The sequence below is a fragment of the Arachis hypogaea genome, chromosome 5 (genome assembly GCF_003086295.3).
Source record: "Arachis hypogaea cultivar Tifrunner chromosome 5, arahy.Tifrunner.gnm2.J5K5, whole genome shotgun sequence".
In the NCBI taxonomy this organism is placed as follows: domain Eukaryota; kingdom Viridiplantae; phylum Streptophyta; class Magnoliopsida; order Fabales; family Fabaceae; genus Arachis; species Arachis hypogaea.
Window position 1 is genome coordinate 106,174,963 of NC_092040.1, and position 12,292 is coordinate 106,187,254.

At 34.8% G+C, this 12,292-nt stretch overlaps 1 protein-coding gene across 3 annotated transcripts; it reads right to left on the bottom strand.

Annotated features, from left to right (window-relative positions):
* Window positions 1–331: 331 nt before the first annotated feature.
* On the bottom strand, window positions 332–5,966 carry LOC112802497 (RING-H2 finger protein ATL46). Of its 3 annotated transcripts, none has more exons than XM_025845739.3 (2): window positions 3,988–5,843; window positions 332–716 (listed from the first exon to the last, which is right to left on the bottom strand). In XM_025845739.3, exon 1 carries the CDS (start codon window positions 5,176–5,178, stop codon window positions 3,991–3,993), a length of 1,188 nt encoding a protein of 395 aa, XP_025701524.1. In that variant the 5' UTR covers window positions 5,179–5,843; the 3' UTR covers window positions 332–716; window positions 3,988–3,990. The 3 variants fall into 3 exon arrangements, with proteins under 3 accessions (XP_025701524.1, XP_025701522.1, XP_025701523.1); XM_025845737.3 differs by lacking the exon at window positions 332–716 and adding an exon at window positions 2,609–3,385 and having other exon boundaries at window positions 3,988–5,828; XM_025845738.3 differs by lacking the exon at window positions 332–716 and adding an exon at window positions 3,588–3,882 and having other exon boundaries at window positions 3,988–5,966.
* Window positions 5,967–12,292: the final 6,326 nt, after the last annotated feature.

The window sequence follows — 12,292 nt, forward strand, 5'->3', positions numbered from 1 at the left end:
AGGAAATGTATTTTGTATGTCGTTGCAACTTTACTTTTTGGAAACAGGTCTGTGTAAACTGGTTGTGCGATCAGGATCATTTTAGTTAGGTCTATTATGTTTTTTGGTTTAAGTGAACAATTCTATAAAACTTTTTTTTGGATTGCTTTGTTAACTTGTAGATCCTTGATTACCTATGTGGTGTGTCTACTAAGATAATATGATATGATTATGATGTTTGTTATGGATTATAACAATGATCTTGTCTATTCTGATGTATACAGTTTTTTGGTGAATAAATACTTAGGGTTCAAACATCACCATATTGTATTTTCAGTGAAACCCATCATGCTCAAACAACAAGTTTATGTTAAATTAAACACAATTAAACTCTACTTTCATTCATAAGTCACATCATCATTATATATCAACTAATTCAATCTCAAAGTTCTAATAACATCTCTAACGCGCAACAACATAACACTCCATCTGTGGCTTTACTTGGAGATTGATGTGAATAATAGTGATGCACAAAAGACAGTAGCCACAACCATTGCAACTGAGACGTACATTATTAGCAATTTCATTGCTCTAACTTCACCCTCCAAGCTACCCAATCTCCATGACACATTCAGTCTCCATTCATCATAGTCGCCACCAACCTCTGCATCAGTTTCTGCCCCTGCTGCATACCCATTATCATCAACCCACCTAAAGAAGTTGCAACGGCTTCCCTTCTGAATATTTTCAAAAAAAAAAAAAATCAATTTCAACTGCCTATCAAAATAGACATAGGAAAATGGAAAACAAAATTAATTTATCCTAACCTAACTTGCCGAGGATCTTGTACAAGTGTGGAGTAACCTATTTGGATTATCTCATCTAAACTTGTAAAAAATATTTTATTATTAAGACCATTTAATAATTCAAACATTGTTGGACCATCTAATTCTTTGCCCACCTTTTTGGTGGTTTAAAGCGGTGAAAGTACATTGATTTAGAGCGGTGAAAATACTTTTTGGTCTCTTACTCTTTTAGACTGCGTTTGTTTATAAGGATGGGATACTGAAACAAAGATACAAAAACACAAAATTGTATTTAATAGATGAAACATAGACAGAGATATGTCCAAAGACACTAAATTAATATATTTTGTGTCCACCTTGACACAGAAATACTAAAAAGAAACACAACTTATTTTTTACTTTTATTATTCTTTCGTCGCGCTGTCGATCGATCAAATAAATAACAATAAGAGTTTCATCTATCAATATTATGTTAATATTAATCACTACTGTTGGCATTTTGGTTCTTATTTATAGTGACAATTATATATCTCATGATTAAGGATATTTGAGATTTTTTGCTTATATGAGTATTTTTAATGCTTCAATGTTGCAATTTTTTATAATCATATTTTTTTATCATTATATTTTTTTTCAAATTTTTTAAATAAAAAAAAATAAAAATAAATTAAATTTTCATAATTTATTTTACTTTATCACCAAATAGAATATATAAATACTAAATTTTATGTCTATTCTCAGTGTTTTATCCTATTCTCAGAAATAACCACAACCTTAAAAACCAGGGTAATTTTAAAATTTTCCATCAATTGTTAAGCTATTGTGTAGTTATGTCTTTCAAAATAAATATATCTAATTTAAGCCCATACTTCTATAACTATTTGTGTGTTAATTGGAGACCAAAGGATGACTGGTATAAGTAGAAAAAAAAAAAAAGGAGGAACCACCGTAGAAGCAATATGTTACGTCCATGCTATTTCGAAATTAGTTACTAAAACTGCTTCCTCATTATCATCATCATCAAGCTCTTCATGTTCATCCCACCTCCTTCTTTGTCAAGAGGATTGGTTAAAACTCTTGGAATTGAACAACACTACACACTAAACCATGCCTAATTATCCATATCCCTTCATAATTCTTGTGAGCTAAAATTTAAAAGAATATATATATAAGTTCATTTTGAGCATGTTCACCTTTCTCCACCATAGACAAATCCACTTCTCTCTTTAATATTTAATTTTATTCATTCCCCCAGTTTTTTCTACACAATGGTCGTGAGTTACTATAATGACTAAACTATTGCTAGGCATAACTAGAGAGTCGAGGACTAAAAAATAAGAACAAGACATGCACCACTTTTGTACATAACTGGTTTCTTCAATCAACTATACACTTTTGTCAGTAGAATCAAACCTGGCAAGCAGATCTACATACCAAGATTCTCAAGAAAAATTAAGACACACACATTGTGCACCAAAAGAATAAATACAATACCAGTGCTACTATTGGATGGTTGATACTTGATAGTCCATCATATGAATGGGTCTACGTACACTACGCAGCTCTGTTGGTTTGTAATCTGATATTCTCAAAAAATGCACTTACAATATCAATTTCTTTGTGACCCTAATACTCTAGATATACTTGTATGTTCTTGACAAAAAATTAAGGAGCATTTACAATCATTTATTTTTTAATTTTCTATAATTTTTAAATAAAATTTAATTTTGATACACAGTCAGTATAAAACAGTTTTACACGCATATCAAATTACGTAACACCATGTCAGCAAAAATAACTACATTTAACATTTATCACATGAATGATCATCCAAAAGAATAGATGCGATTGAACGACTGTATAAAATGTTTTACAGTGTCAATACATCAAAATTAAACTCTCAGCAGTATATACTAATTGAATTCATAAAACTAAGTAGTTATAAATGTTGAAGAACATACCAAGTAAGCTCCAGAAACATATAAGTATTTCTCCCTAATACGTACAAGGATTTCTCACTAATACCCCTCTAACCTTATTTAATTCTAGCCCTTTTGGACCTAATTGATTGTCATTATTATCATTATCATCATCATTAAGGAAATAAAAAAGGTAAAGTGCGTTATGATATCAGCATGGACACATGGGAGTTGCAAAGTGACCCCACATCACTGCATCTACAGCCAATTTTTTGAATCAAGGTTGATGGATTCTACTATACAGCTTTCATGGATCAAAGATTTGACCTTTTCGAACTCTGTCTGTAACTCTCTGTAGGCTCGAGAAACAAAGAGAAGATGTGTACGAACGAGATATCCAGCAACAAGAAGAAGGAAAAGGATTGAATAGAGGAACTCCCGAACATTTAGCGATCTCAGATGTGTCGATATCAATGGTGACTCATTATTTTGAGGGAAGGGTGAAAAGAACCCCCATCGGGGAGTGAAATAGAACATGAAACCGTAAGCTCCCAAGCAGTGGGAGGAGCCCAGCCCGGGGCTCTAACCGCGTGCCTGTTGAAGAATGAGCCGGCGACTCATAGGCAGTGGCTTGGTTAAGGGAAACCACCGGAGCCCCACCAATACCCCCAAGTGCCCAGCCTATAACATTATAGTAGTACTAAGCATAAACAAAAGTTTGTGTTCACACTCCAAAAAAAAAAGCATGTGAGATTCATAAAGTAAAAGAAGAATTAAATAGACAAAATTAAAGGCTAAGAAAGCTAAACAATGAAAAAAAAAGAAAGAAAGAAAGCAAATGCACTTGCCACAGTAGTCATGATCTGAGTAGACACGCAAATACTGATGTTTAATCTAACACAAATGACATTGAAGGAGACAACCTTAAGTTCCACAACCAAATTCATATACTGTATAAACTCTGCCATTCTAATTACTATTGAGTAGATGGTACAATTTTTTTTGGTCCCTGGAGATGATAAATCTATCTAGCAATGATGTGTTGAATGTTGGATTGTTGACTTTTACACTATGAAATGAAAATAACCAGAACAAGAAGAATATATCAACATTCAATAGAGTTAGAGGATCTGTTTGATGAAGAAAGAGATGGATTCATCTTCTTGACCTTCTTAACACTGAATCATAATAGTCGTACATCAATATTATAGCACAATCAGTAATCACAGTTTCAAAATTAGCACACCCAAAATTTTTCGTGTAATTCTAAGAAAATTGGATACCTTTCATGCTGCTTCGGCTTCCCTCATCCTAGGCATGTCTGAATTAAGATAAGAAGGCATGCCAATATGAGCCTCGGAAGAACTTGAAAACTTTCCCTTCTTTGGCCACAACCAGATTTTGGACACTGAAAAGCTCTCACCTTTACTCACACTCCTAATATTCTTTGCATCCATATCCCCTTCCAAAGCAGCCTTCTCAGAATGTTGTTTTCCTTCAGCAGCAAGCCTCAATTTGTGATCACTCCGGTCATGATTCAAGGCTATCCTGAGTTCTGAATTGGCCACAACATACTGATAAGATCCCATTGAAAAACACCTTCTTGCATCCAAATTACTGCTACTTGTCTCTCCTACTACTACACCCTCCTCACCAGTCTCCACATCCATCTTCCGGAATTTACCGAGCCTTACGGGGAAAATTCCCCTTTTCTCATCATTGATTTCTTCAACCACAGCTTTCTTCTGCCTATTTGTAAATCCATTTTCACCATCACAAGGCCACCCTTCATCTTCCCTCATATCATCAAAATCAAACATTGGATTCTCCATCGAAAACCCCGGAGTAAGGAGTGTCCCTCTACAAAGAGGGCAAGTGGAATTCGAAAGAAGCCATGTGTCTATACAACTTATGTGAAAGGCGTGGCTGCACATAGGCAACAACCTGAGGTTATCCTTCTCAGAAAACTCACACAGACAAACAGCACAATCAAATGGCTCCTTCAGCCCCACAATCTCCTTATACTGAAAAACCGGAAGAGCGTCGATGAAGGCCTGATCCAAACCAGAATCATGCAGATGGAAAAGCTGCTGTAATTGTCTTTGTAGTGCATCAGAGGTTGAAATCTCATGGTTTCTATTAGATTGAGCAGATGCAGATGAAGAAGGGTGCTTCATGAGAAATCTAACAAGCAGATGGAGGACACCAGAGATGAAGAATAAAACTGCAAGAATTACTATTATGAAAAGAACAGCAGGACTAATCCTAGTACCAGAAGATGGTGATGAAGATGAAGATGAAGATGAAGCTGAAGAAGATGTTGAAGGTGTGGACAAATATGGTGGCGGTAATAGTGGTGGTAGTGGTGGTGGTGGAGGGTAGTAGTAGCTCAAGTAACCATCTTTTTGTTGAATATGGTGGTGAATCCATGCCATCTTCAAATGGGTGTGCTCAAAAATCCAATTTTGGTGCATGCTTTGATCTGACACACCCCCCAATTCCCACACAGATCACAAAGCCCCACCCATAAATAAATATATGCAATTTCAAGTCTCAAATTCAACCCAACATAAATCGTAGTCACATTTTGACACTATAATAATAATAATAGGACAACAAAAGTTCCCCTAACGAGCTTGCAGCTTTAGGCACTCAGATTCCAAATAGGCAATAATACAAACATGTATCGTACAGGATTTACAAATCTTTATTATATATATCTGGTGAACGAATCATTTCAGACTGAAGTAACATACAAAAAGTATATATTGATAGACTAATCATAAGACATAAAATTGTATATATAGAATTTTTTTAACTGAAACTCACCCAACAACTGGTGTGTTATAGTTTCAGTTAAAGATGTTGAAGACTTGAAGTTCTAAAAGCGAACTAAGCTATAATGAACTCCATTGGTTCCTTTCCATGCTTTCAAGGTAGCTGAGGAAAAAAAACCTATGAGAAGGAAGGAATTAAAAAAAAAAAAGTGGAATTTGAGACTCTTTCTCTTGGCTATTATGTGTTTGTCTGTGTGTGATCTAGAAACAATAGAAGGAAAGTGGGGTTTGTGGGAAGAAGGGAAAGAATCCCAAGAGTGAAAGGGTAACACGGGAAACAGTTCCCAAAGTGCAAGGAGGGTAAAGAAAAGTAATTCTATTAAACGCACTCATATTTTCCCGCACTTGCCATGGCAGCGCGTGGACCTCATTTTGGAGTTTTTCACCAACAGGATAAGTGTGTTAGGCTCATTTTTTTCAGATACAAAAGGTTTCATGTATGTTGTGTTTTGTTATGGAGTTTGGGTGTGTTAGATATTATGTGGTGGCTGCAATTTAAAATTTACAAAGTTGGTATATAAATCGGATCGTCTAAATTGTGTGAGGCTGGAATTTTGAATTTGTATGGTGCTATTGGACCGGTCGATTACCGTAATTGTTAATTTTTTTATTTTGTGATAGAACAAATTGAACCGTCGAATTTGTCTTAAAAAATATTTTAAATTACTAAACGGAAATTAAACCAACCGATTGTTTGGATATATATAAAACAACCCATTTCTCGTTATCAAATCTCTCTTTTTCTTCCTTCAGTTCCTTCAAAAATTCTTTCTTTTTCTGGTTGTATTTTTCTGTTTCAAAAAATTACAATGAAATTCATTTTGAGGCAAAAAAAAAAATGAATGATAGAATTGTGTTAAAGTATATTAGAGTAAAGTGATAATTAAATTCTCAAAGATTTTGATTTATGACTAATTAGTTCTTGAAGAAAAAAAATATCAATTAAGTCTTTCATGATAGTAAACGGTTGACATGTATGTCCTTCCGTCAATGGATAGTGTGAAATAAAATAGAGTTGTCCATATATTTCATTATCTATAATAGTGAGTGTCCTGTTGCTGTCACATGAGCATAGAAGCAATGTAGTTTTGGACAGTGAAATATTCATTATCTTGAATTTTCATATAACATTCATCAACTATTCTCTATTTATAATGAATCTAATTAAAACAGGTGAAATTTCGCTCTAAAAGTTGTTATCTACATAACAATCTTTCATAAAAAGACACGTCATAGTAGTTAATAGTGTATATAAGTACTATAGTTAAATTTTACGTGATAAATTGATAGAAGGACATAACGTGTCCACTATATTGCTATCGTGGAGGACTAAATTGGTACTTTATTTTTCTTCAAGGGCTAATTAGTTTGAAATCAAAATCTTCAGAAATATAATTTTCACTTTACTCTTTTTATTATGGTTAAATTTTGTTACAAACATCTGAAGGAGTGAAATTTGTATGTGAGAGTCTGTTAGATATTGTTATTCCATTCACAATCTCATTTGAAGAACTAAAAGATGTGATTTGTAAAAAGATAGATTCTCAAATGTCAAGGAGAGTATAATGTATTTTATATAGGTATTTTATATTGATATTTGGTGGATTCGTCCAATTTCAAACCAAATATGTAACTGATGAAACGAGCATACAAGAGATGTTTTCAATGTATATTGAAAGTCGCTCCCAGTTGTTGTTCATTGAATTGTATATTGAGTTCAAACAATCTGAAACCGACCGAAATATTGAACGGAAAGATTACAATAGCGACTGTGAGGAAGAGTTTGAAAGTAATTACGAGTTCGTTGGTCCAGATGGAGACGAAGATCAAGCTGACGGTACTATGGAGGCAGATGTGACAGAAGTGACAAATGCACTAGCAAACCAACATCCGTTTGAGAAGCCATCTTTCATGCACACGTTGAATTTGGAGGCCATACATGCACCAGAGTTTCTTGAATATATGAATGCAGGTACGTAATTTGGATATTTATACGATAGATTAGAATTTTGTTATTTGTTATATTATTGATCGATTAATTAGCTACGTGACATGTGAAAATAAATTAATTATCATTTTTTATGTCTTTATTTGGTTAAATTTAAGATAAGGTTGTATTTTATTATTTATTTGGTTTAATTTAGTTAGCATTTATTTATGTATTTATGTATTTATTTGGTTAAAATTGAGATAATTACTTGATTATAAATAAATATATGTATATATTTATATTAATTTAGTGAATATTTATTTTTTATGTGAATAAATTTAATATAAGTTCATAATGATTTATTTATGATTTATAATTTATTGATAGATTTTACTTTTGATTTCACTTATTTAATATTTATTTATTAAATATTTATCACATGGTGTCGTTGTAGTAGAACTTTCTGTTGTGGCAAATGGTGAATTTGCCGTGGAAATGGAATTCAGTTCCAGGGAAGCTATCATTATGGTGGTGAAAGATTATACCATCTGCAGAGATGTAGATTGCCGGGTGTATAGTCAGAACCGTTGATATTTTATGCCAAGTGTACACAGTATGGGTCAGGTTGTGATTGACTTATCAGGGTTAGCATGCTCCGCAGAAAGTACTATTAGGTTATATGGAGGTATAATGGTAGTCACACTTGTACTAGAGCCACCATTTCTCAGGACCATTCGAAGCTGAATTCCAACACAGTTACAGAAGCAATAAAGTCGTTGGTAGAGGCTGACACCTCTATAAAGGTGAAATCAGTTATTGCGGAAGTACAGTCGAAGTTCAATTTCACTATCAGTTATCGCAAAGCATGATTGGCAAAGCAAAAGGCGGTGGAAAAAATATTCGGAGGTTGGAAAGTATCGTACGAAGTTTAGCCCATATGGTTTAAAGCCATGTGTCATAAAGAGCCATCAGCTGCCATCCGTTTTCAAACTATGCCTGCATATCAAGGCGATGACTTGGTTACTGATATTCAGGTATTACATCGAGCCTTCTGGAGTTATTACCCTTGTATTAGAGCATTCAAAAATTGCAAACCAGTTGTCCAGTAGATGTGGCTCATTTATGTGGAAAACATAAGGGTTGTTTGTTAGTTGCAGTTTTACAGGATGGTAACAACAACATTGTTGTGCCTATTGCATTTGCGATTGTGGAGGGAGAGACTTCTGATGCGTGGCACTTTTTCTTTAGTAACTTGCGACAACATGTTGTGACTCAAGATGGTGTGGGATTTATCTCTGACCGACAATACTCTATCAGTTTAGCTATTGCCTATAGTAACGGAACTTGGTCGCCTCTTAGAGCTTTTCACATGTTTTGCTATTGTTGTGGTTCTAGTGGTGGTGGTGGTGGTGGCAGTGACTGTGGTGGTGACTGTGGTCGTAGCTCTTGATTCTCATTATCATCTACCGGATTGCCATCTTGGTTATCTTGTTCCACAAGATTCGACAAGTTCAAGTGGTCATCGTATTTTTCACGGTATCAGTACATGTAAAGCTCTAGGGGATGCTGTGCTTGCATGGGAAGATCAGCAAGAACGTGACTATAACTGTTCGTCCATTGCAATACCCAAAATAAATGTTCGGAGGACCAGTCAAGATTCTTAGGTATAGTCAGGATTTCTCCGTGAGCTCGGTCTAGACTCCGTTCCTGATGAGGAACGCCTTATATTAAACCAAGCTATCTCTTATACCTATCAGTTGCATGCCACTCAATGTATTCAAATGATATTAACGGTACTAAACAAGGTTGCGAGAACCGAACTGGTCAATGAAGCAGTAAGGTGACTGGTTCACTGGTTCAATAGTTCGACCGGAATTCAACTAGTTTAATTATATATTAAATAAAATTATTAAAAATTCAATATATAATTTCAAATATTTAAATTCAATAATTTTTAACCTAATAAAATTCAAAATTTCACAATTTTACATAATAAATTATACATAATTGATCAAAATTTATAACTAAAATAGATCAAAACACACCTAAATGACAAACACATAATGTTCTACCACAAAACATCAATAATCAAGTTTTTAACTTAACAAAAGTACTAGTCATAAAAAATAAAAAAATCAAGAACAATTCCCATAATTAGCAACAACATCATCTTAAAAAAAATGCTAGTAACTAATCCATGAGAGCACCTCCTTTCTCTTTCTCTGTTCCTGTTCTTGTTCCTATTCCCCTGCACACACACATCAAAATCACTATTCCTTATTTGTTTGCAAACTCCAAAACTATGGTAAATTAAAAGGGTTTTAATGTGGTTAGTGAGACAGAAATAAATGGCTCAAAAACAGAACCAGTGTGCTGTATCAACTACCAGATCCTCCCTTATGAGGCATGGGTCACCACAACACATATTTATGTACCACCTACTGCTCAAAATCTTGAGAGTTCGTACTTAAAAATCACCCCTCATATTTCATGTGCAAGGAGTAAAGACTAGGAATGACAGCAAGGCTGTTTTAATTCAATTTAATTTAATTTCCATAGCCAATTTGAAGAGAAATAAAATAGAACATAGTATAATATAGAAAAAACAAAAATTTAAAGCAACAAAAATGTGAATGAATTAAGATAATACTGGAAAAGAGAAAGACCTTTTTTAGAGTAGAAAGAGGTTTGTGAAAATCAAGAGAGTAAAGGTCACGAACGCAGGGACCACTCTCTCTGAAAGAGGAACTATACCGAACCAAGCCAGTTTGTCTTGCACACTCGAAGTACTGAGTTATTGGCAACTCATTCGTGAATTCCCAGTTCCCAAATGCTGGTATCTGCCCACTTCTCTTCCATTCCTACATACCACGCAACAACACATCAATCATTCACAGCATACATAGCTATAGAACATCAACAACTACGGACATGACTCAAAGCAGAGAAGTAATAACAAGACTGGCGAGAAGGCAGATAAGCAGAAATGACACACGGTGAGGACCTGAGAATCAGCGATGATCCTCGGCGAAGAGTGGGGCAGTGATGACGAGGAGCTGAGCAACAATGACCCACGGCAAGGGGCGAAGAAGCAGCAATTGCGCAGGCAATGAAGAGAGAGTGAGTTGAGATACGCAGTGAATGGAGTGGGTGTTGTCGCCTTCGGCAATGGTGGAGGCTGGGAAGAAGGAAAATGATGGCGAGGAGAGAGAGAGAGAGAGAGAGAGAGAGAGAGAGAGAGAGAGAGAGAGAGAGAGAGAGAGAGAGAGAGAGAGAGAGAGAGAGAGAGAGAGGGCACTGAAGTTTGAAGTGGCTGCAACTGAGCCTCTAAACTCTAATAGGGTTTGGCTAAGGTAGGGTTTCATGTGTGAGAGAGAGAAAAGGGGGGTTTCTATTTTTTATAAATTGAAAAATCTGAAATCTTAAAAAGAACTGTTCGGTTCAAGTGGTTCACCGATTAACTGTCAGTTCAACCGATTTTTTTACCTATTTTTTGTCAAACGGATTTTTGCTTCAACCAAACCAACTAAGAGATTGGTTTTCAATTAACCCAATTGAACTAACCGGTCCGATTCGATTTTCAGAACCATGGTACTGAAACACTCCACACAATTGAATGCTGACGAATATTTGCCAGAATCACATCTGGCTCAATTAGACTAACACCATAAACCTCCTACACAAACTGGACACATAAAAGAAACTCATGATTACACACTAAATAATCATGTCATACCAAGCACAGACACTTGTATCATGAAAACATACTTGGCCTTTTTGCAATTCATCTAATGACTTCTTAAAGTGAGCAAGAGAATGAAATCTATATGGTCATCAGTATGCGCCCAATTACGCTACCTGATATTGTTTATTTTATTAACACACCCTAAACCGAAACATTAAGATAGTTGAAGTTGTTAACAAATAGTTTTACGTTTTTGCAAACAAAAAAAGTTGGGAGTTAACAGGAATCGGCACAAGAAATGGTAGACAGATCCAGTCCCAAGTAAGAAAAAGTGGTAGTGGACCATCGACCTCTTTGTAATCGAAACAAGATGCCCTACAAAGAGATTTGTACAAGTGCGCTAGGTATGCCGATCCCCAACTAAATTCAACGATCCTGGTAAAGTCCCGCAGTAAAGGCAAAAATTTTTAGTGCACCGCTGCCCCAAACTTGTCTCCAAACAAAATCGTCCCGAACAATAACATGATGTGGTACTTTACGTACCTCAATCATCATCACTTTCTACTAGAATTCATGCTTTATTGAATGCCCAAATGTATAAACTACAAATAAAACAAATTTTAGGGAAAATAAATTCTATTTTCATTCTGTAATTTATTCTCATAGATAATGAACTTGAAAATTCAATTAGCGATTGATTAGCCAAAGCTAATAAACAAAACACTCGACACAGACTTTTGGAGAGATGAATAGGAGAAACAGAAAACTTTTAGCCTTGTTAAGTTTAATTAATTTCAAAATTTTAGATTGGTCATTTCTTTTAAAAATAGATTGAATATACGAAGGGTTTTCGAGGATGCTGGATCAAGCCCTGACATGACAACAACTTTGAATCATGTTGACATTGTTAATGCAATAAAGGCTGAGATCAGTCAAGTTGGGCCTAAACATATATCTATACAATCTTAGATTGTTTAGGTTCTGTTGTGACTCGATATTAACAGAGACACATATACCTCATATCCTATTAACACAAGCAAATGTGGTATTTTATTCAAAAAATATCACATTAAAATATCTGCGTGATGTTTGTTTGCACCCAATTATTATTATTATCATAGTATAAAAAATAATTA

Bases quoted from the DNA above. Each gene is read 5' to 3' on its own strand.
- LOC112802497 (XM_025845739.3), bottom strand. From the start codon at position 5,178: ATGCACCAAAATTGGATTTTTGAGCACACCCATTTGAAGATGGCATGG.